Genomic DNA, 25,493 nt, shown 5'->3' with positions numbered 1-25,493 from the left:
AGGAGAATAACACAGTAGTAAAGCAGCCTCATTTTTCACCACAAGAAACCACCAGGACTGGCTCTAAATCCGTTTTCTACAAGATTCAGTTTTGTTTTTCCCCACAAGAAAACACCTAATCCAGGACTGATTCTAGATCTGGTTTCCACAAGATTCAATTTGTTTTTTCACCTCAAGAAACCACCTAATCCCGGATTAATTCTAGACCTGGCTTCCACAAGACTCAATTTGTTTTTTCCATTCTGGATCTGACATAAGACACTTTAGGATCCACTTTCTCCAGCTGAGACAGAACTGGTACCACAGTGCCCAGGATGGGCAGCCCAGCTGACCTCTGCTGCCACTGACCATTGTCCCCTCTGTCCCCTCTGTCCCCTCCCTGCCAGGTTCCTCCTTCCTGGGTAACCCCAGGCTGTTCATGGGAGCAGAACCAGCCTGGGCACTCCAGTCCTGGTCTCAGGGCTCAGGGAAGGACTCCCCAAAGAGAGGCAGCCCAGGGATCCCCCTTGGATCCCACCCCAGGCTGTGGCACAGCTGAGTGGATGTGGCAATTCCCACCCACGGGGTGTTTTCCATCATGTTTGGATGTTGGGAAGCCGCTTCCCAGTGCCAAACTGTGACTCACCCTGGGTGATTTCAGCACAGTTGGCACCAAACACTTCTTGAGGCCACCCACCACCACCAAGGGACTTCCCAAACTGGAGTTTGCCTCCCCAAAGGGACTCCCCAAACTGGAGTTTGCCTCCCCAAAGGGACTCCCCAAACTGGAGGCATGGCTGGAGGGCTTGGCTGACCAGTGGGAGATGACCAGCACCCTCACTGGCCTCAGTGGAGAGCTGTTCCTTCCTTCCCTGGGTTTCTGATGCTTGTTCTGGTGCCAGTGTCCTGTCCCCTGTCCCTGGCAGGACACATTTCCCTCCCCAGTGCCAGCTTTGGGAAGGAGGCAGGAGAGGAAGGTGAGCAGTGCTGGGAATGGCTGGCAGTGGCAGCGAGGGGACAGCGGCCCTGGGAGGTGGCTTGGCCTCACTCACAGCCCTGCCAGGACCCAAACAAACCCCAGCGTCTCTCTTTGGAGGAAAGGTTTTACAGCACTGAATATCTCACTGTGTTTATTGCAGTCACAGCCTGGAAGCCTGCATTTGCATATGCAAATCATATGCATTTATGTAAATTCTGGGTCGAATAATATTATCACAGTCCCTGCAGAATAGATCCTCTGCCATGGCAAATCAGTGGATTGTGTTTTCCAGGCGAGAGTGGCACTGCTTTGAGCAGGCATTGCTGAACAGAACATTTCTCTCTGGTGGGGGGAACAATGCAGGACCCGCTCCTGGGCACACCCAGTCCCTTGGCAGCAACTTCATTCAGGTTCCTGAGGAGGAAAAGTGGCTCCAGCTCCAGCCCCATCCATCCCCATCCCCATCCCCCCCCCATCCCCATCCCCATCCCCATTCCCCATCCCCATCCCATCCCCAGCTCCATCCCCACCTGGGACCGTGTTCACAGGGGTCCCAGGCAGAGGGAAGAGATGAGGATCTGACTCCATGTTTCAGAAGGCTTGATTGATTATTTTATGATATATATTATATTAAAACTTTACTAAAAGAATAGAAGAAAGGATTTCATCAGAAGGCTAGCAAGCAATTAGAAGAATGGCATGATGACAAAATCCTGTGACTGACCAGACAGTCCGGACAGCTGGGCTGTGATTGGCCATTAATTAGAAACAACCACATGAGCCCAATCCCAGATGCACCTGTTGCATTCCACAGCAGCAGATAACCATTGGTTACATTTTGTTCCTGAGGCCTCTCAGCTTCTCAGGAGAAAAAATCCTAGCAAAGGCATTTTTCAGAAAATATCATCCTCATCCCCATCCCATCCCCACCTCCCTTCTCCTGGCACACCACTGCCAGCCCGTGAGCAATGCCCAGACAAAGCTCTGGCAGCAGCTGCCAAAATCACCCCCAAACCCACGACAGAGCCCTGAGTCAGCCCAAGTGCAGCAGCTCCCCCAGAAGGGGCTCATCTCACTAAAGTGCAGTTGCTGCAGCAGCCCAAATCCACAGCCAGTGCAGAGGGGTAAGGCACTGCCCCGCTCACAGCGGCTGCTGCTGTCCCTGCTGCTGTCCCTGCTCTGTTCTTGCTGCTGTCCCTGCTGCTGTCCCTGCTGCCACTGCCATTTTCTCCAATTTATGGAGAAAAAAAATTTTGGCTGAGCAAATAGGTGACATTTTGGGGATGAGATCTCCTCCCATCAGAAAGTTAATGGCTTTTAGGGTGGGATTTTTCACAAGTGATGCTGGATGTTAGAACCCAAACTGGAAATGAGAGGCTTTTGTGGCCAGGTGTTAAGAAAGCAGGAGGTTGGGAAGTTTGAGATTTGGGATCATTCCTATCTCAGTATTCACTAAGGAGGACACAGGAGGGAAAGGGGAGAAAGGAGAGGTGGGGAGGAGGAGCTGCCCCAGTGTGGAAAATGGATTTGCAAAGAATTTTTAAAACTTGATAGAACATTTATATAGTTCTGTATATTTGAATGTAAACACTGGGAGAGAAATGTCCAGAGTGGGTGATGCCTCAGGTTTTAGATTTTCTATTTTTCAGGTTCTGTGCTGCTTTAGTGGGTGGGTCTGGGCTTCACATCAGGGGATGGTGAGCTCTGTGCACAGAGCAGGGAGACAAAACAATTCCTGCTCCAGCTGGGGACCAAGGACAAATGATCCAAATCTCAGCCCAAGAGCACAAACACCATGGGCTGGAGAGAGAAAAACAAGGATGGGACTGCATGGGCTGGAGCTGGAATTGGACACTCCAACATGCAAATGGAGCAGAACTTCTAAAAGTGAGAGACCCCATGGCCAGTGGGGCATTTTGTGACCATTTTGGTTGATCTTGGGTGCAGCCCTGGCTGGGCCCTTGTGCTGCCCAAGGTGGATCCATTGAGGCCTCCTGATAAATCCCTGCTCTATTCTTTAGCTCTGTCCAGTCCCTGTTCTAGGCCAGCCTTAACAAGGCATCAGTCAGGGCTAGAGCAAAACCCACAGGCTGGGAGAATTCGGGCTGTTTAGCCTGGTGAAGAGAAGGTTGCATGGAGACATAACAAGTTTTTTCCTAGAGAAGCACAAAATGAAGAGAAAGCAATTCTTATCTCTACGTGCTACTCCTGCTATTTTTACACATGTAAAATGTGTTAAGAAAATTATTTATCTAAAATAATTTAGTTAATTGAACAGCAGTAAAAGTTATTTTATTTCCTTAACCAATTAAATCAAGGTTATATCCTATCTCAAACAATCACAAATTTTCTTTAATATATAATATGATGTAATATGATGTGATATAATGTGATATATGATATGATATGATATGATATGATATGATATGATATGATATGATATGATATGATATAATATGATATAATATAATATAATATAATATAATATGATATGATATGATATGATATGATATGATATGATATGATATAATATGATATAATATAATATAATATAATATAATATAATATAATATAATATAATATAATATAATATAATATAATATAATATAATATAATATAATATAATATAATATATCTCTTTAATATAATTATAATACAATATCTCTAACATAATTATAATAAATATAAATATAAATATAAATATAAATATAAATATAAATATAAATATAAATATATCTTTAATTTTAAAAACATTCAACTTTTTAGATCAATAAAATCAAATACCAGTCATTCCCTACATCAAAAACTCCCTAAATACAATAGGGAACCTCTGTCGTTCCTCCACCACGAGGGAGCCTGAGATCCCTGTGTGCCTTGCAGTTACCACAATTATTATTTGAAATTTGAGTTGCCTTGGACTCCTGGTGTGCACAGCTCCTGTGCTCTGGCCATGCCCTGCAGAGCTCAGGTGTTTTACCAAAGGCAGCTGGAGGACTTTAGCTTTAGTCAGAGAATATTGATATATTCAGGAATGTTGATAATACTGATCCCCCCTGTACAACAGCTCCTGTGCCATCCTCCTCTGCTAGCACAACACCCTCTGAGTGGGCTCTCCCTCCTCTTGGGCACAGGGGGCAGGAAAAATCCCCCTTGCAAAGCCAGGCAGGGCAGTGTGACCCCTGAGGGTGAGCAGTTCCCTTTTCCTGGCTCCAGCAGCTCTGTTCAGACAGGCACAGGTTGGATTTGGGGACGCTCAGTGTAAAGGAATCTGCAACAAGTGTTGGGCATTGGTTTTTTGCTTTGAGATTTGTGCCTTTGCACTCCCCTGGTCTGAATTCCCACTCAGCAGCCATTGTCCTGCCCTCTCCTGCTGGACACAAAGTCTTAATCTTCCCCTTCTTCCCACTGTAACTAAACAACCTCTCAGAAGTCTTTCCAATAGACTGATCAAACTGTCAGCATAAGCCACTGCCTCAGCTCGCTGCTGTTGCTCCTTTGTCCCCTGCCCGTGTTTAACATCCCATTTACAACAGGGAGGAGGCTTAAACCACCCCAGCCCTGCAGCAGAGCCTGGCTGAGAGCTTAAACCACCCCAGCCCTGCAGCAGAGCCTGGCTGAGAGCTTAAACCATCCCAGCCCTGCAGCAGAGCCTGGGTGAGACAGCACAGCCCCAGCCACAGCTCCACAGAGCAAACAGAAGGACAGAACCACCCTGGACACATCTGGGAGGGAAGCTGTAGGCAAATCCAGAGCTGAGGAATCCAATTCCATCAGCACCACCCTGTCCTCCTGCCCCTGGATGTCTCTGCTGAGGGTGAGGGGGTGGCTGCACTCCCCTGGAGGTGCCACTGGGGCTCAGCCTGCAGCAGCTCCAGGGATGTGGCATGCCCTGCCTGCTCCCTGAGGTAACATTTGTGCCCAGGCTGTGGCTCACACCCCCAGACACCTCACCAGGCTCCTCTGCCAGCACCTCCTGGGCTTTGCTCCATGCCAGGGGGTCACGATGGCTTTTTTTGGCTGGCAGCTCAACTTAGAGCTGGTCACTCCTCCTTCAGCTCATCCTGCCCGGTGCTGGGGGAGAAGAGAGGTCCCTGCCCCCCCCAGACCACAAGGAGAGCATTCCTGATCCTCTGGCATCCCCCATTCCTCTTGTCCTTTCAACAGGAGTTTCTGACTCCCCATGTCCCAAACACAATTCCAGTTCCAAGAGTTGGACTCTGCAGCTCAGGTGTCCTCTGAGGGTTGGTTTGACATCTCTTCAGCCAAACTCAGCTGGTTTCCACCCAAAGGGCTTTGATGCAGCAAGGTCAGGATAACAATTCCCCCTCTCAGAATGGCTCAGACCTGCAGCTCCATCTCTGCTCCCTTTGAGGACACTCAGTGTAAGAGAATCTGCAACAAGTGTCTTGGTTTGAAATCCAGGTGTGTGCTGAGGAAGGCAGGAGCCTCCCTTGAAATGGAAAATGTAAACTCCTCTCTCTGAATTGTTATAATTTTGAAATTAAGGGGGTCTCGGGTAAAGGTATGGGAGTAGGAATAGCAGTTCTGTATTAGGAAAATTTAAAATAAAAAATGCAATTGTACCAAAAAAAAAAAAAAAAGGACACTGCCAGAGTGAGAGCATGCCCTGTCCCCTGTGTGTCAGGGTGGGGGCACAGCCCCATCCCATGGGGGCTCAGCCCTCCTGCAGTGCCAGCTGTGGCTCTGCTGGAGCAGGGATCCTGCACAAGGGGGGAGTTTTCCTCTGCAGCTCCAGGGCTGCTGGAGATGGGCCTGGGCTCCCTCTGGCAATGCAGGGCAGCAGAAGCTGCTCCTCTGGCAATGCACTGGGCAAAGGCTGCTGGGCTGTCCCAAAGCTCAGATTGGATCCAGGTAGGAATGTTCCAAACCTCAGATTGTATCCAGGTAGGAATGCTTGAAATCTCAGATTGTATCCAGGTAGGAATGCTTGGCTCCTGCCCTGGGCGCAGCACCTCCCCATGGGATGATGGAATTGGATCAGCCATGCAGGGACACTCAGTGGCCATGGACAGAAGATAATTAATAATTAATGGCCCATTAACAGAAGAGACCTCCTGGAGGGAGGATTGGCTGTGGAAGAGATAAAGAAAACTGAGAGTTAAACATTCAAATGCCACATCCCATTCCTGCCCTCACCCTGGCTGGGCCATCACCCTCTAATGCTCAGGCAGCTGAATCTCCTTTTTTAAAATGAATTTTTAGTCTGTTTTGGTGACCCCCAAGGACTGCAGAGCTGGGTGGGGAGTCTGTGGTGACACAAGTGCCCCCTCTTTGTAAAATCTCCAACCTCCAGACACACTCAGAGGGGAATTCCTGAGTGAAAAGCTGCTATCCAGTCCCTCTCCTCATTGGAATTCGGTCAGGTTTGGTCTGTTCTCCACATTCAGTCAAGACCTGACATTTCCCCTCTCAGGTGTGAGCACCCATTGCATGCTTTGACTTGCAAAACTTTCCCTGCTGCTGCTGTTGATCTTCAGACAATCCCAAGAAATTGTGTGTTCCCCTGCCCACAAAGGGCTGCAGTCAGCACAGCACCAGAATTAAAATAGGTGAATATTACAGCAGGTGTGATGTTGGGTTTGCTGGGGTCCCCAGGACGAGGTGAGATTTCTCTCTCAGCAATGTCTGTCCTGTTCCATGGCATTTCCAAGTCAGCATTTCTTATCTCCAGGTTTGCACACAGATGCACACTGGGTGAGCCCTCTCCCAGGCTTGGAGAATTCCCTACAAATCCATTTCCCACACCCCTGGGGATGGTTGGGGCAGGGTTGGGGTGATTAGCAGCACCAGGACAGGGCATGGCCAGGCATGGGGGGGTTCCCCAGCCCTGACACTGTCCCCTGTTGATGTAGGGTGACCCTAATGTAGGGAATAATGTGCTCTGACTCCATGATTTAGAAGGCTGAACAATTGCTTTATTAAGCATACTATATTACATATATAGTATATCTAATATATAATAAGTATATAATATATAAGTATATAATACATATAAATATTATAGTATAAGTATATAATATATAAGTATATAATACATATATATATTAAGTATACTATATTACACTAATACTATATAAATTACATGCTAAAGAGATACTATACTAAAGAATACTAAAGAAAAACCCATGACTGTCTGAGACAGTCAGGACACAGCTTTTTTGCCTCAGTTAACCAAGGAATCAAAACAACTTTCACTGGTGTCCAATTAACAAATCACTTTGGGTAAACAATCTCCATAACACATTCCACATGTGCCACAACAGGAGCAGTGAATAGAGATAAGAATTGCTTTCTCTTCTTCTGTGAGCTTCTCTGTAAGAGCTGAAATGAGAGATAGAGGACTCCAGGCAGCTCTCCAAAATGCAGTTTATTGTATCCAAAATGCAGTTTATTGTATCCAAAATGCAGTTTATTCCATCCAAGGCGTTCCAGCAGCCCAGGGTCGTGGGTGACAGAGCTGTGCCCACAGCTGTCAGCTCCAGCTGCAGGCAGGCCTGGAGACCCTTTGGCTTTGGTTACACTGCATTCTATAATTTTCTTTTGATCACAATGCATTCTATACTTTTCTTTGCTGAGCATCTTCATACAGTAGAACCAATCTATACCTTAACTATTATCTATAGCCTATCATAACTACTGTAATTACCATATTCATGGTACTGTTCTCCAATCACTCAAAGTTAGTACATCACAGTTTAAGCCAGAAGTTGTTTTTCAGTTTTCTTGCAGTGGAAAATTCTGAGACCTTTTTTCTACTTGCTTGTTTGCCTGTGCTGTCTTTCTGCTGATAAAAACATCTTCTTGTTTGAGGTGGGTTTATCCTTTGCTCTAAGTCATAAAAACCCCTTGTAACTAACACACTGTTAGGAAAATTAATCTACGAACACCAGAGGTTTCTGTCCAAAAAGGAGACAGAGGAGTCCTTTGACTTTATTCCAATAAAGGGAGAGGCCATGGGGCATTGCCCTGGCATCTCTCAAATTTTTGGAGGACGAAGCATCCTTTTTATCCTAATTTCCCACATTCCCTTCTCTCTTTCCCCATTGGCTGAGGTACTTGAGAGGTAAAATTTCCTGATATGCCTGATACCAAAGATTTCCCTCTATTGCATAACCCTCTCTTTTAATTTTTAATTTTTAATTCTTATGGAATTTAGGTGTTTTTCTACCCTATTGTTTCTTTCATCTTTCAATGTCTAATTTAATTTATCACCAAACTAAAGGTTATTTGTAAAAGCAAATCTCTTTTTCCATTCATCAATCAGTGGAATCCTTCCCATTGTTTCTTTTATCTCCCAGTGCTAGTTTTATCTACCAGCAGCCCCACAGCTTGTTTGGAAAGACAAATCCACTATTCCTGTGAATACCCTTTGCCTCCTTGGTTAAGGCTTTGTCACAGACACATTTTATGGAAAATCCTTTCCTTAGGATTTTTCCTCCTGAGAAGCTGAGAGGCCTCAGGAACAAAATGTAACCAATGGTTATCTGCTGCTGTGGAATGCAACAGGTGCATCTGGGATTGGGCTCATGTGGTTGTTTCTAATTAATGGCCAATCACAGTCAGCTGGCTCGGACTCTCTGTCCCAGACACAAGCCTTTGTTATCATTCCTTCTTTTTCTATTCTTAGCCAGCCTTCTGATGAAATCCTTTCTTCTATTCTTTTAGTATAGTTTTAATATAATCTATATCATAAAATAATAAATCAGCCTTCTGAAACATGGAGTCAGATCCTCATCTCTTCCCTCATCCTCAGACCCCTGTGAACACGGTCACAGGGCTCAGCAATTCTTTTCTTCTGTACCAAAACTTGCTTTCATTTCTATTCCTTCTTCAGATTCTACATTCAAAAATCTTTCTGCCAAGCATCTGTGAGACTTTACTGTTTTCCACTAAGAGAAACCCTTAGGACCTTGTGCCTGCTGCTCTCAGTGATGAGAGCTGTCCCTGTGGGGACGGTGGGGATGGATGGAGATGAGAGATCTCTGCAGCCAGGTTGTGGAACTTGGGGTTTATTGCAAAGGGCCTGGGTGCAGGGCCCTGCTGGGAGCTGCCAGGCACAGCTCAGAGCAGGGCTGAGAGAAGAGAGGGGGAGAGAGGATGAGAGGGTGAGAGAGTAAAAGGGTAAAACAGCGAGGTTCCCGTTACAACACCATAAATCTTCTGTGTTGAATATTCTGATTCTCACTAACCAATCTAGTCCAAGATACAAATCCTACAGCATTTCCATACAGCCTATAAGAATCATTACATTACCACACTGTGTCACATTTTAAACCCTAAAAACTCCTCTTTGGGCCCCTTCTGCCAAGCTGGCAGGGTCTGCTCTGCCCCTTGGGCCTGTCTGCAAGCAGAGCGTGTTGTTCCATCAAAAGGGGATCACCTTCAGTGGCCACACCATTGTTTTCCAGTTGTTCAGTAACTGAGGGATCTCAAAGCTTGCTTTCATTTCAATCTCGCTTATAGTTTCTATATTCTCAAAATCTTTTGCCAGACAATCGTATTTATAAGGCTTTCCTGTTTCATCTTCCCCAACACCCAACACCTCTCACTGCTTTCCCCTAAGAGAAACCCTTAGGACCTGGTGCCTGCTGCTCTCAGTGACGAGAGCTGCTGTCCCTGTCCCTGCAGGTCCCTGGCCCTGGGCCAGCAGTACAGCTCCCTGGGCTCCCAGCCCATCCTCTGTGGCTCCATCCCGGGCCTGGTGCCCAAGCAGCTCCGCTTCTGCCGCAACTACATCGAGATCATGCCCAGCGTGGCCGAGGGGGTGAAGTTGGGCATCCAGGAGTGCCAGCACCAGTTCCGGGGCCGCCGCTGGAACTGCACCACCATCGACGACAGCCTGGCCATCTTCGGGCCTGTCCTGGACAAAGGTAACCCTGGGGGGGCAGCTGGGCTGGGGGCAGAGCTGGCACAGCTGCCCTGGGCTTTGGGGTGCACCAGGATTGTGCACTGAGCTCCTCTGGGCTTTGGGATGCTCCAGGATTGTGCATTGATCTCCCCTGGGCTTTGGGATACACCACGATTGTGGATTGAGCTCCCCTGGGCTTTGGGATACACCAGGATTGTGGATTGAGCTCCCCTGGGCTTTGAGGTGCACCAGGATTGTGCATTGAGCTCCCCACAGCTCCCCTGGGGCTTTGGGATGCTCCAGGATTGTCCTGCTGGACAGGGAGAGGGTCTGATGTGTCCTTGCAGTTTGGTAATAATTAGTATTAACTCTATGATTGCAGAAGGTTGATTAATTGTTTTATTTTACTATATTGTTAAGAAGCTTGTAACTCTTACAGACAGTCTGATACAGCTTTACCTTAATTGGTCAATCTCTTCAAACACCATTAAGTGTCCAATTAAGAAACTATCCTTTGGTAAACAATTTTCATAACAATTTTCACATTCTACATGTGCACAACAAAGGTGTGGCAAGTGGAGATAAGAATTGGTTTTTATTCTTTTCTCTGTGAGCTTTCTCACAGCTTCCCAGGAAAACCCTGGGACAGAGCTGTGTCCCTCTGTTCATTACCACACTGATGTGTCAGTTTTCAACCCTGATTTCTCCAATTTCTTTCTCTTCCAAGTTTTTGCTGTGTTCCCATCACAAGGAGGGAAAGGTTCCCATCCCAGGAGCTCAGAAGGATCAGGGAGGATAAAAAGGAAGGGAAGGTTTAGCCCCAAGCATTCTCACATGTTCTGGGGTCAGGGGCTCCACTCCCTGTCCATTTCCAAACTGGGTCCAGCAGATCTGTGGGAAAGGAGAGGGGCTGTGGTTGAGCTCTTTGGAATCAAGGCAGAGCCTCTGAAGCACAAAGTGCCCACCCCAGGAGATCCCTGGGCTCAGGTTTCCCCTCCATGGTTGAAATCCATGGTCCTGATCAGCCTTAGTTCAATAATTTTTTTTTTCAATGGGATTTCAATGAATATTTTCCCAAATGAGCCCAAAAAGCAGGAAACAAGGAGAGGTTATAAATTCATTTTCCCTCTCCTCTCTCCAAACTCCTCTTCATCCCCTGCTCCTGAAATTCAACCTTACTAAGCTGGCATGGATCAGGCACACTGGAGCATTGATGAGGCACCAGAAATTTGGGATTCCCAGTGACATCCTGGGGCATTGATGAAGCACCAGAAATTTGGGGTTCCGAATAAATCATGGGGCATTGATGAGGCACCAGAAATTTGGGATTCCCAGTGAGATCATGGGGCATTGATGAGGCACCAGAAAATTGGGATTCCCAGTCAGATCATGGCCATTCCCAGTGAGATCATGGAGCACTGATGAGGCACCAGAAATTTGGGATTCACATTAACATCATGGGGCATTGATAAGGCACCATAAATTTGGCATTCCCAATGACATCATGGGCTATTCCCAGTGAGGTCATGGAGCATTACACTGGAAAAAGTGAGAAAGGGCCCCAAAACAGCCTGGAAGGAGAGGCTGGAGGGACAAATCATAGAACCCCAAAATTCCCTGAGTCTGAAGGGACCATCCTGTGCAGCTCCTGCCCTGCCCAGACACCCCAACAATCCCACCCTGGGCATCCCTGGCAGCGCTGTCCAAACCCTCCTGCAGCTCTGGAATTCCCTGGGCAGTGCCAGCACCTCTGGGAGGGCAGAACTTCTCCCTGATGTCCATCCTGACCCTCCCCAGCACAGCTCCATGATGATCTCAGATGTCCCAGAGCCCAGATGAAAAAGGCATTCCCACAAAACGGAGCCAAGAGGTGAATTAAAAGCTCCCAGTGGATAAAAATCTCCGTTTTCTCCCGTGGATTCTGTTCATTCTATGCCACATTCAGCACAAGGGACATCCACAGGTGATATCTTGGTTTCACAGCTTTGTAAACAAAACCAAAACCATTTCCCCCTCTTCTTCCTGGGTGTTGACACCTCTGGGTCCCTGCAGCCCAAAATCTCTTTAGTGCACAGAAATTATTGTTTGCAGTGGTGCTTTGGAAGTGGGAATTTTATGGTACAGACTTCAAGGAACTGGAGAAATTGGGGTGAGAGCAGGACTTTGAACTCTTTCCCATCATTCCCCTGCAGAATTCAGGAGTTCTGGTGAATCTTTCCTTCAAAGCCCCAAAATTCTGCAAAGAAACAGTTCATTAAATCCTTTTTTTTTTTTCAAGTTTCAGCCTCCCAGTAAGGGTAGGTATCTTTTCAGATCCCAGAAATGTCAGCTGAGAATTTCAGTGAAAATCATTCCTTTGTGTTAATGTGGGATTCTTTGCAGGAGCCAGGATTGTCAAACCTTATTAGAGCACTAATAGGCACCATGAGATTCGTTTCCCCTCTGTTGTGCCAGGGGGTATTTTGGGGTAACTGTTGTATTTACTACCAAATAACTTGTCAGCAGGGCTCAACACTCTCTGATTTGCTGCCTAATTAAAGCCTGTCCTAAATTTCAGCACTTAAAAAATCAGAAAGTTTTCATTTTCTTTAAAGAACGGTCACTAAAAAACTGTCATAAAAATTCTAAACAAGTTATGAAAGAACTGCTCGAGCATTGAGACACTGAAAATCTCTCAGCACCATTTCTGTCAGCAGGAAAGCACTTAAAGATCAGATTTGAGCCTTCCTCCCTGTAATGAGCAAAGTGAACTTTGAATTTATGGAGAATATTTTAAGATTCTTTTCGGCTGCAGGGACTCGAGCAAAGCCTCAAGTGTGGACTTGCCTCAGCATCTCCACACACCCCGAGCTGACAAGGTAAAATATCACCCAGAGCTCTGAAAATCTTCTGACAGATGGAGAAAAATGAGTGAGCACGTTGGATATATCCTTATTTTCCCACTCCAGACAGCCCTGCCAGGCTCCCAGGGTGGATTTATGCTGGTGTCTCGCTCACCTGTAAGTGGAGCAGTTAAAAATAAACAGCATCATCTGCAAAGGAGGACACGTCAAAGCCCAGCCCATCTGATGCTGGGGATTATTCACATTTTTTTGAACAGTGCTCGTGTCTTTCCTCTGCTGCCTTCAAAATTAATGAGCAGATTGAGGCTGGGATTGGTGTCACTGTGTGGCACTGAGGAACACAGGGAGCCTTTGAGATTCCCAGAGCGCAGCAGAGAAAACAGAACCTTTGGAGGTTTTGAGGGAGGAGAGAAGGGGATGTGGTTGGGCTCAAAGGTTGGTGGCAGAGCTGAGAGGGGCTGGCAGCTGTGAGAGGGCGGGAGCAGCTCTGGGGACGCTCCTGGGCCTTCAGAGGATCAGTCTGAGCTGGAAGGGACCTTTGAAAGAGCAGCTGGTGGCACTCAGCTTCTCCCTTGGATGGAACAGGAGTCACAGACAGGGCTGGGTGGTGTGACCGTGTTCACAGGGGTCCCAGGATGAGGGAAGAGATGAGAATGTTGACTCCATGTTTCAGAAAGCTGATTAATTATTTTATTATATATATTACATTAAAACTATACTAAAAGAATAGAAGAAAGGATTTCATCCGAAGGCTGGCTAAGAATAGAAAAGGAGGGAATGATAACAAAGGTTTGTGACTGACTGAGACAGTCCAGACAGCTGGGCTGTGATTGGCCATTAATTAGAAACAACCACATGAGCCCAATCCCAGATGCACCTGGTGCATTCCACAGCAGCAGATAACCATTGGTTACATTTTGTTCCTGAGGCCTCTGGGCTTTTCAGGAGGAAAAACCCTAAGGAAAGGATTTTTTATGAAAAATACCATAGCTACAGGGTTGGGTTGGACAAAGCCCATCCAGTGCCACCCCTGCCATGGCAGGGACACCTCCCACTGTCCCTGGGGGCTCCAAACCCTGTCCAGCCTGGCCTTGGGCACTGCCAGGGATCCAGGGGCAGCCCCAGCTGGTCTGGGAAATCCATTCCAGGGATGGATTCCACAATTCCTAATTCCCAATATCCCATCCAGCCCTGCCCTCTGGCACTGGGAGCCATTCCCTGGGTCCTGTCCCTCCATGCCCAGTCCCTCTCCAGCTCTCCTGGAGCCCCTTTAGGTGATCCTCAAACCAAGAGTTTGAGGATAATAATCAATAATTATGGATGATATTATATTATATTATATTATATTATATTATATTATATTATATTATATTATATTATATTATATTATATTATATTATATTATATTATATTATATTATATTATATTATATTATATTATATCATATCATATCATATCATATCATATCATATCATATCATATCATATTATATCATATTATATTATATTATTCTGGATCCTGTGGCCACCACTGCCACATTCCCTTTTCCTGACCTCCAGCACACCCAAACCAATCCAAAACCCAAACCCAAACCTGGACAGTCCCTGTCCCAGCTCACACTCTGCATTTGGCCAACACAGGGTTGTGGTTTCACCTCACAACCACCTGGGGGAAATCCCCTGTCAGCTCCAGCTTGGATCATCTCCTGCTCCCTCAGGTAGACTGAGGCTATTTTGGAAAAGCTTCAAAGGTGCAGCTCTCACTATAGCAGCATCAAAAATCATTTCCAATAGAGCCTGAAAAGAAACTGAGGATAATTTCATTTTAAAGGAGCTGCAAACTTGTTAGCCATGGTGACTTCCAGTGAAGGAGGGCTCAGTGAGCAGACCCACGTGTCCAAATGTGTGTCCAAACCTTCCTGGCCTGCTCCTCCCTGGGGCATCCTCCAGGCTGTGAGCTCTGCTGCCCGTCTGGGGACACAGGGCTGCCCTCCCTGAATTCCCTGAATCCCCAAGGGATTCCTGCCTCCAGAGCCTCCCCTCCCATCCCTCCCAGTGTCACCCACGGCTCCAACCCCTCCTCCTGCCGGGCAAAGAACACCAAAAGCAGCTCAGGGAAACCCCAGGGGCTGAATCCATCTGGGAGCTGCTGAACAACACCTCTGGTGAGGCTCTGCCCTCACCCACCTGGATTTTTCCATATTTCCCACCCCACCACAAGGTTTTGGCTGCTGTAGCTGCCCAGACTTTGGTTTCCTGATGATTCTCCTGCAGGGAAGGACAGGCTGGGAGAGCTGGGGGTGCTCACCTGGAGAGGAGAAGCTCCAGGGAGAGCTCAGAGCCCCTCGCAGGCACTAAAGGGGCTCCAGGAGAGCTGGAGAGGGACTGGGGACAAGGGATGGAGGGACAGGACCCAGGGAATGGCTCCCAGTGCCAGAGGGCAGGGCTGGATGGGATATTGGGAATTGGGAATTGTTCCCTGGCAGGGTGGGCAGGCCCTGGCACAGGGTGCCCAGAGCAGCTGGGGCTGCCCCTGGATCCCTGGCAGTGCCCAAGGCCAGGTCGGACATTGGGGCTGGGAGCAGCCTGGGACAGTGGGAGGTGTCCCTGCCATGGCAGGGGTGGCACTGGATGGGCTTCAAGGTCCCTCCCAGCCCAAACTGTTCTGTAGTTCTGTGATTCTACATTTTCTGTTTTCCATGTCTTATTTTCTAACCCAGGCCATTTAAAAAAAAAAAAAAAAAAAAAAAAAACAAAAACAACCAAACCCAAAAAACCAACCCCTGAACGTGGGGTAAGGTCATGTTTTTACAAGCAGATTCCCCAGGATGATTTACACTGCAGGTGTGCAGTCTGGGATGAGGAGGGAAGAAAAACCTGCTTTGCCCTTCCCTCCTTTCCCTTTTCTTTGGAAAATGAGGTCAGCTCTCATCTAAAGTCAATGGCTCCTCCAGCCAAGCCCTGCCCAAACCAGGCCTGAGCCAGCAGAGCAGCCACACTTTGCTCTGGGGGGCAGCAATCACCATTTTCTGGGTATGAAATACAGGATTTTGGTTAAATCTGGCCAAAAAATCTGGTTTAAAATCTGGTTAAAATCTGGTTAAGTAAGTGTGGCCTGAGAAGAGCAGGTTGAGAACATGAGAGAGGAGCAGCTCTGCAGACACCAAGGGAGGAAGAGGAAGAGGAAGAGGAAGAGGAAGAGGAAGAGGAAGAGGAAGAGGAAGAGGAAGAGGAAGAGGAAGAGGAGATGCTCCAGGCAGCAGATCTGAGATTCCCCTGCAGCCTGTGGTGCAGACCATAGAAGAAGGATGAAGAATGATGGAGGAAGGTGAAGAAGGATGGAGGAGGATGAAGAAGGATGGAGGAAGGTGCAGAAGGATGGAGGAGGATGAAGAAGGATGGAGGAAGGTGAAGAAGGATGGAGGAGGATGAAGAAGGATGGAGGAAGGTGCAGAAGGATGGAGGAAGGTGCAGAAGGATGGAGGAGGATGAAGAAGGATGGAGGAAGGTGCAGAAGGATGGAGGAGGATGAAGAAGGATGGAGGAGGATGAAGAAGGATGGAGGAAGGTGCAGAAGGATGGAGGAGGATGAAGAAGGATGGAGGAGGATGAAGAAGGATGGAGGAAGGTGCAGAAGGATGGAGGAGGATGAAGAAGGATGGAGGAGGATGAAGAAGGATGGAGGAGGATGAAGAAGGATGGAGGAGGATGAAGAAGGATGGAGGAAGGTGCAGAAGGATGGAGGAGGATGAAGAAGGATGGAGGAGGATGAAGAAGGATGGAGGAAGGTGCAGAAGGATGGAGGAGGATGAAGAAGGATGGAGGAGGATGAAGAAGGATGGAGGAAGGTGCAGAAGGATGGAGGAGGATGAAGAAGGATGGAGGAGGATGAAGAAGGATGGAGGAAGGTGCAGAAGGATGGAGGAAGGTGCAGAAGGATGGAGGAGGATGAAGAAGGATGGAGGAGGATGAAGAAGGATGGAGGAAGGTGCAGAAGGATGGAGGAAGGTGCAGAAGGATGGAGGAGGATGAAGAAGGATGGAGGAAGGTGCAGAAGGATGGAGGAAGGTGCAGAAGGATGGAGGAGGATGAAGAATGATGGAGGAAGGTGCAGAAGGATGGAGGAGGATGAAGAAGGATGGAGGAGGATGAAGAAGGATGGAGGAAGGTGCAGAAGGATGGAGGAGGATGAAGAAGGATGGAGGAGGATGAAGAAGGATGGAGGAAGGTGCAGAAGGACGTTCCTGCAGCCCATGCAGGACCCCAGGGATGGTGCTCCCCACTCCCCGAGCTCCTGTCCCCTCTGCCCCGGGGGATGCTCAGGGCCAGGGCAGGTGCAGGGGAGGCAGCTGGGCCCGGGCTGCCCTCGGGGGTCCCGGTGAGCTCGGCTAAGCCCCTGCCACGAGCTGTGAAAAGGCAAAAGACCCGCACCACGATAACCCAGGGCTTTTCTCAGCCATGACACCCGCAGTCATTTGCATCTAAACAGGGGTGTGTGGGATCAGGGGGCCGGCTCGATATAAACTCAGCAGCTTAAAGGGAGGGGGGAGGGAAAGCAGAGAAGGGAGAGAGAGAAAAATAAGCTTATAGCGATGAGAAAGAGCTAAGCTTCCTCCCCTACTGTGAGGCAGGGCGAGCGATACCATCGCAGCGCCGCAGTCGTTTCAAATCGCTGCCGCATTCACACGCCCTTTAGCCATTCTGGGGGGCTGGGGAGCGCCTTCAAAAGGGATTTCCCAGCCGGGCTGGCGGGATTGGAGGGTGACGGCAGGACAGGGGAACATTGCCCCGTTGCTACGAGGTGCTCCTGGGGAATGCCAGTGCTCTGTGCCGTGGGTACGCTGGCCGGCGGAAACATTCCGCATTATGCGGGTAATACAGTGTGACACCGAGGGAACAATGGCAAATTGAGTGTCCCAGCAGGTAACGGGGCTGGCTGGGAGACAGTCGCAGTGGTGCACTGTCAAGGCGGCTCTAATCCTCCCTCGCCAGCCCCTCCCCTGGTTCTGGGAACGCTGCTCCCGCATTTCGTCTCTGGGAAATTCTCCCGGCTCCTCGCCCAGAGCCGGGCGAGAGTTTCAGGGCGAGCGGTTTGGGGGTGGCAGCTCGATCCCCCCCGCGCTGGCACCGAGCGGGGGACACGGGGACATGGGGACATGAGCGGCATGGGGGACACGGGGGACACGGGGAGTACAGGGGGTATGGGGGGTACAGGGGACACGGGGGACACGGGGGACACAGGGGACACTGGGATTATAGGGGGCACAGGGGACACGGGGGGCATGGGGGACATGGGGACATGGGGCACACGGGGGACACCGGGGGTATAGGGGGCACGGGGGGTACAAGGGGTACAGGGGGCATGGGGACATGGGGGACATGGGGAGTACAGGGGGTATGGGGGACACCGGGAGTATAGGGGGTACAGGGGACATGAGGGGCAAAGGGAACATAGAGGACACGGGGGACACTGGGGACACAGGGGGAATGGGGACACGGGAACATGGGGGGTAGAGGGGACAAGGGGGACACAGAGGACACGGGGGTACAGGGGACACGAGGGGCATGGGGGACACGGTGGGCAGAGGGGGCATAGGGGACAGGGGGGACACAGGGGTACGAGGGGTACAGGGGACACGGGGGACACGTGAGACACCGGGGGTATGGGGGACACAGGGGACACTGTGGGAACAGGGGGTACAGGGGACATGGGGGGCACAGGGGACACGGAGGACACAGGGCAGCTGCAGGAGCCGTGTCCATCGCGGCTCTGCCCGGCGGGCGCTGCCAGCCCAGCCCACCTCGATCCCAGCTTAGCCCGGCCCGGCTTGGCCCAGCCCAGCCCAGCCCGGCTCTGTCCCAGCTCGGCTCTGTCCCAGCTCGGTTCCAGCCCAGCCCAGCCCCGCAGTGCCCGTGCCCATCCACAGGTCCCAGGGACAGCAGAGCCACATCGCTCCCGTGTCCTCCCCCTGTCCCCGGGCTGTCCTGGGCTGGCTCCTCTGATCTGCTCTGCTCTGCTCTGCTCTGGGCCACCCAAAGAGCCTTGGTCAGGCTGGAACACCTCACTGCCAGCAGGGACCTTCCAGCGGTGCTGGTGAGAGATCCCCCAGGAAAGCCTGGCTGGTATCCCAGGCTGGATCCCTGCTGGCACATCAAAGGAGGGAAGAGTTGGAGCAGAAAGGAGATGAAAGCCTCAGCAGGGTGGTGCCAGCACAGCCAGGACTGGGCAGCCCTGCTTGGATCTCCATTTGGGATTCCCACAGCTGGCAGCCACCCACAGCCACCTCCCCTGAGAGCCTGGCATCAGCCCAGCTTGGCAAAGGTGGCTTTGGGAGCCAGACCCAGCTCTGCAGAGAGGCTGGGCATGGGGGCCTGCTGTCCCCAGGCATGAGGGCAGGGATGCAGGGCACAGCTGAGAGATGGATCCTTCATGGCTCCTGCTCTGGAAGGAGGGCACTGGCTCCAAGGTGGTTTTCTCAGCAGAAATTTCTGATTCATCCTACATTTGCTGATGACACCAGACCCACAAGGCAGTCAGAGCCCTCCAGCCCAGGCTCCACAGCCCCTGAGCTCCAGCCTCCAGCCCCTCCTGCACCCTGGCACAAGGTTGGATTGACCCCAACACCTGCTCTGGATTTAGAGAAGTCTCTACATGAGAGAAGTCTCCATCTATAGATAGGCTGAAGCAGCCTGGTGTCACTGCCCAGGGAGCTGCACCTCTGCAGAGCTCCCAGGGGAAAGCTGAGATGCCAGCAGTGCTTGGGAGGGCCTGGGTCAGTGCAGCCACTGAGGCCAAGGTCAAACCTCTCTTCTCCCACAGTGTGTCCTGCATCATCCAAAACCTTTCCCCAGGTCAACGAGCGCCTCCATCTCTAACCCAGGCAAGGAGCCCTTCTCTGGGTTCCCAGGGCAGGAATTGCTCCAGTAACTCTCTCCTGAGGCCTCTCAAGCTGCTACTGATGCCTTGTTCACCCCTGAGCACCCATGGTGGATCAAATCCTGGACCCTGTATTTGGGAAATGCTGCAGGTGTGACCCCAGAGCTGGAGGCACACCCTGCCCCACCTCCTGCTGCCCAGGGGCCACGCTGGCACCTCCTGCTCCAGCAAACCTTCACTAACAAATTAACAAAGTAACTCCTTTTCAAATTAACAAAATAAACCTTTTCAGCGAGGTTTAGGTGCTGCTGGGGGAGGCTGGGAAGGAGAGCACTGTTGAATTTGCAGGGTCCCCAGGACATAGGGAGAGAATGATGAATTTGACTCCTTGTTCTTAGAACGCTAATTTATTCATTATATTATATTATATTATATTATATTATATTATATTATATTATATTATATTATATTATATTATATTATATTATATTATATTATATTATATTATGCTATACTAAAACTATACTAAAGAATAGAGAAAGGATACAGACAGAAAGTTTAACAAGAATGATAATGAAAAACTTGTGGCTGCTTCTAGAGTCCCTGTGACCGTGTTCACAGGGGTCTAAGGATGAGGGAAGAGATGAGGATCTGACTCCATGTTTCAGAAGGCTTGATTTATTATTTTTTTGATATATATTCTATTAAAACTACACTAAAAGAATAGAAGAAAGGATTTCATCAGAAGGCTGGCTAAGAATAGAAAAAGAAGGAATGATAACAAAAGCTTGTGTCTGGGACAGAGTCTGAGCCAGCTGACTGTGATTGGCCATTAATTAGAAACAACCACATGACCCCAATCCCAGATGCACCTGTTGCATTCCACAGCAGCAGATAACCATTGGTTACATTTTGTTCCTGAGGCCTCTCAGCTTCTCAGGAGGGAAAAATCCTAAGGAAAGGATTTTTCAAAACATACCATAGCTACAAGTCCCGACACAGCTGATGGCGATCGGTCATGAGGTTAGAACAATTCACACGTTGGATAAACAATCTCCAAACCAGCAAAACACAGGGGAAGCCAAGGTTTTTCAGCTTCCTAGGAGAAAATCTTGGGCAAGGGGGATTTTTGCCAGAAATCTGCCAGTGGCAGACCAGCAGTGCTCTATGTCTTGCAGCCACGCGCGAATCCGCCTTCGTGCACGCCATCGCCTCGGCCGGGGTGGCCTTCGCCGTCACCCGCTCCTGCGCCGAGGGCACCTCCACCATCTGTGGCTGTGACTCCCACCACAAGGGACCCCCGGGGGACGGCTGGAAGTGGGGTGGGTGCAGCGAGGATGCCGACTTCGGGGTGCTGGTGTCCCGGGAGTTTGCGGACGCGCGGGAGAACCGGCCGGACGCGCGCTCCGCCATGAACCGGCACAACAACGAGGCTGGCCGGACGGTGAGTGACCACTGGGACAGGCTGGGTGACCACTGGGGACAGGCTGAATGGGGGGACAGGCTGAGTGACCACTGGGACAGGCTGAGTGGCCAGTCCTGCATGGACAGCCCAGTGCAGCTCCTCCTGATGCAGTGGGACCACAGGAATTCCCAGGCAGAGATTTTCTAGGATATCCTCCAGACCCTTCCCCATCCTTGTGGCCTCCTTTGGACGTTCTCCAGTGCCTTAATGCCTTTTTAATGTTGTGGGGCCCAAAACTGCCCCCAAAACTCAAGGTGAGGCTTCCCAGACCAAGCTTAGAGCAGACATTTAAGCCCAGGTGGCACAGGTGGGTGATGGAGAGCAAACCCTGTGACCGTGTTCACAGGGGTCTGAGGATGAGGGAAGAGATGAGGATCTGACTCCACGTTTCAGCAGGCTTGATTTATTATTTTATGATATAGATTATATTAAAACTACACTAAAAGAATAGAAGAAAGATTTCATCAGAAGGCTGGCTAAGAATAGAAAAAGAAAGAATGATAACAAAGGCTTGTGGCTCAGACAGAGAGTCTGAGCCAGCTGACTGTGACTGGCCATTAATTAGAAACAACCACATGAGCCCAATCCCAGATGCACCTGTTGCATTCCACAGCAGCAGATAACCATTGGTTACATTTTGTTCCTGAGGCCTCTCAGCTTCTCAGGAGGAAAAATCCTAAAGAAAGGATTTTTTATGAAAAATCCTAAGGAAAGGGTTTTTCATAAAAGATGTCCGTGACAAAACCCTGTGTTCCATCCTGCGGATGTTTCTGCTGCTGACTCTGCTCTGCCCCACACAGACCATCCTGGACCACATGCACCTCAAGTGCAAGTGCCACGGGCTCTCGGGGAGCTGCGAGGTCAAGACCTGCTGGTGGGCCCAGCCCGATTTCCGAGCCATCGGGGACTACCTGAAGGACAAATACGACAGCGCCTCGGAGATGGTGGTGGAGAAGCACCGCGAGTCGCGGGGCTGGGTGGAAACCCTCAGGGCCAAGTACGCGCTGTTCAAGCCACCAACAGAGCGGGACCTGGTCTACTACGAGAACTCCCCCAATTTCTGTGAGCCCAACCCTGAGACGGGCTCCTTTGGGACGAGGGACAGGACGTGCAACGTCACCTCGCACGGCATCGACGGCTGCGACCTGCTGTGCTGCGGGCGCGGCCACAACACGCGGACTGAGAAGCGCAAGGAGAAATGTCACTGCATCTTCCACTGGTGCTGCTACGTCAGCTGCCAGGAGTGCACGCGGGTCTACGACGTCCACACCTGCAAGTAAAGCCCAGGTGGGGCTCCACTGGTGGAGGTGGCTCCAGAGCAGGGCCCAGGGGTCCCTCAGACCCACAGATGGCCTCACACTGCTGGAGGATGGCACAAAACTCCTGGTGGCCCCAGCCAGGGCACTGAGAAGACTCTGGGCACCTCACCCGGGTGAGGTGGGACTGCTGGCACCTCGGGCAGGACAGGCTGCCTGGGGAGGGCAGGGATGGGACAGGGAGAGCAGGGACAGGACAGGGAGAGCAGGGACAGGACATGGAGGGCAGGGACAGAACATGGAGGGCAGGGACAGAACATGGAGGGCAGGGACAGGACAAGAGCAGGGACAGGACAGGGAAGGCAGGGAGTGGACAAGAACAGGGACAAGACAGGGAGAGCAGGGACAGGACAAGGAGGGGCAGGGACAGGACAAGAGCAGGGACAGGACAGGACAGGCAGCAGAGAGCAGGGACAGCTGGGTCCCAGTGAGGCACAGCCCCACGTGGCTGAGCTGCTGCCACAGCAGCCCCTGAGCTCCCAGCTCTGTCCTGCTCTGCAGGCCCAGCCCCTGCAGGCACCAGCACAGCGGCTCAGGTGGAAATGGATTGGGTTGGATTGGGTTGGGTTGGGAAAGCTCCCCCAGCTGCTGCTGTCCTGGTCTCAGCAGATGCAGAGGGGACAGGAAGGAGCCCCTGGCCCAGCCCAGCTCCCTCCTCCCTGCTCTGAAGTGATGCTGGAGAACCAAACCTGTCTGAGCACACCAACAGAGCCCAGGGGTCCCCCCTTTCCCCCTCCCCTGTGCCCTCTCTGTTCCCCCTGCCCCACATCTCCCATGGAGCACTTCAGGAAGGCAGAGCCCAGAGCTGAGCCTCTGGCACCTGGCCCAGGACAGGAGCAGGGCACAGGCACTGCTGCCACCTCCCCCAGGGGACAGCAATGTCCCAGCCACCTCCTCACCGTGCAGCTGCCCAGGAGAGGATTTTAAGGATCAGGGCAGTACTCACTGACTGAGCATTCCCCAGCAGGACTTCACATCCCAGGGGGAGCTCAGGGATCTCTCTGGGGAGAGGTTCCCTGCCAGATGAACATGAGAGACTCCAGGGAGAGAGGAAATCTCTGTCCCAGCCTCCTTGTCAGCCTTCCCTGGTCCCTCAGCACAAAGCCAGGCAGAGCCTTGCCCTGCCAGGGGATTTACTGAGCTGTCAGCAATCATCCAGAAAGTTCCATGAGCAGGGATTTGGGCTCCTCCCTCATCCCATGGAGCAGAACCAGTGTTTGTCCCCCCTTGCTCCCCAGGCCATCCCCTCTCCCTGGGTTCACCTTCTCCAGGAGGACTGACCTGTGAAATTAAAAAATAAATATTCCCCCTGTCCTGGGGGGCTCCAGGACCAAGAGCCAGGCTCAAACCCACCCCAGGCAGGGAACTCCAGGGAATGGTGGCCCCTGGGGCTGGGGCTGCTGTTCCAATCTCTCTTTTCCTGGGAATGAGCAGCCCCTGGAGCTGCACAGAGCAATAAAGGGGAGAGACAGAGCCTTTGGCTCTGGCAGAGCAGAACCCCAGGTCCCTCCCATGCAGAGCTCCAGGCCCCCTTCAGAGGAGCCTTTGCTCCCAAAAATTCAAATCCCAGAGAGCTCCAAAAGCCTCCCCCAGCCAGAGCCACGCCATCCCCTGATATGCATCTATTTAAAGTATATATTAAATCCCATGGAAAGACTCCCAGGACCCGACTTTAAACAAAATCCCTTCTTTGTTTGTTTTTTAATCAAGAAAAGGTATTTAATATTAAATAGAACATTTATTGCCTTGTAATTATTTTACTGTAGCCAGGTATTCTAGCACTGAATGGAAGATCTTTTTCCATCAATCTGCTGTATCCAAAGTTTTGTATAAAGTTGTAGAGGTCGATTTTTTTTTATTTTATATTCAGAAAATTTCTCTTTTTATAAGCATTATTTATTATACAATGTATATACTTGAGTTAACTAAGATTATATATTATATAAATATATATATTTGGAGAAAAATATATTTCAACTTCCTTTTTTTTTTGTGGTACATCATTAAAGAAAAGGTAAAAATTCAAAAATATGCACTTGCCAGCTTGTGTGGTTTGGCTCTGAGGGTCAGCCATGGAATCCCAGGGTGGTTTGGGTTGGAAGAGACTTAATCAGTGGATTAAGATCAAATTAATGAATGGATCGAGATCAAATTAATGAATGGATCAACTTAATCAATAGATCAAGATCAAATTAATCAATGGATCAAGGTCAAATTAATCAATAGATCAAGATCAAATTAATGAATGGATCAAGATCAAATTAATGAATGGCTCAAGATCAACTTAATGAATGGCTCAAGATCAAATGAAGCAATGGATCAAGATCAAATGAAGCAATGGATCAAGATCAAATTAATCAATACATCAAGATCAAATTAAGGAATGGATCAAGATAAAATTAATCAATGGATCAAGATAAGATCAAATTAATCGATGGATCAAGATAAAATCAAATTAATCAATGGATCAAGATCAAATTAATCAATGGATCAAGATAAGATAAAATTAAGGAATGGATCAAGACCAAATTAAGCAATGGATCAAGATCAAATTAAGCAATGGACCAAGATAAGATAAAATTAATCAATGGATCAAGATCAACTTAAGGAATGGATCAAGATCAAATGAAGCAATGGATCAAGATCAAATTAATCAACAGATCAAGATCAAATGCAGCAATGGATCCAAGCAGGCTCCAGACTTTGCACACTCCCCACATGTCACAGGCTGTCTCTGAATCCCCTTCCAACACTTTGGGCAGACCAAGGTCCACATTTTCTCATATAAAAACCTGTTCTCCTGTCCATGAATAGTTCCGTGGCTGTTTCTGCCACATCTCCCTCACATCAGCAATGCTTTAAGTGCACACAATTCTCCACTGCACTGGCCTCCAATGTACCTGTCTGAAGGGCAAAATAAATACAGAATCACTCACATTCTTGCCCTGATCCACAGATTATTCACACAATTACTCACAAGGCCATCCCACGGACCCACCTGCATGGCCAGGGTGTCTCTGCAGGTGCCACCACCCCTGGCATGTCCTACCTCACCAGAGAACCTGGCCCATGGAGGGTTCTGGACTCCATAGCTCTGGGGGGAAGCTCTCCCATGTGCCCACCTGCCCCAAACCTCCCTCCACCCCACACCCTGCCCCCAAACCCA

General features: G+C 49.7%; 1 protein-coding gene across 1 annotated transcript in view; it reads left to right on the top strand.

The window, feature by feature from the left end:
• Positions 1-22,291, top strand: part of WNT3 (Wnt family member 3) — a 32,936-nt gene extending 10,645 nt beyond the window's left edge. Inside the window, exons 2-4 of the mRNA XM_066566940.1 lie at positions 9,608-9,849; positions 20,725-20,990; positions 21,812-22,291. Coding sequence (XP_066423037.1) covers positions 9,608-9,849; positions 20,725-20,990; positions 21,812-22,291 — 988 coding nt within the window. The remainder of the gene's footprint in view (positions 1-9,607; positions 9,850-20,724; positions 20,991-21,811) is intronic.
• Positions 22,292-25,493: the final 3,202 nt, after the last annotated feature.

This window comes from Molothrus aeneus, chromosome 28, assembly GCF_037042795.1.
Source record: "Molothrus aeneus isolate 106 chromosome 28, BPBGC_Maene_1.0, whole genome shotgun sequence".
Taxonomy (NCBI): domain Eukaryota; kingdom Metazoa; phylum Chordata; class Aves; order Passeriformes; family Icteridae; genus Molothrus; species Molothrus aeneus.
The sequence above is the reverse complement of the archived record's forward strand: the minus strand, read 5'-3'. Positions and strand labels throughout refer to the sequence as shown.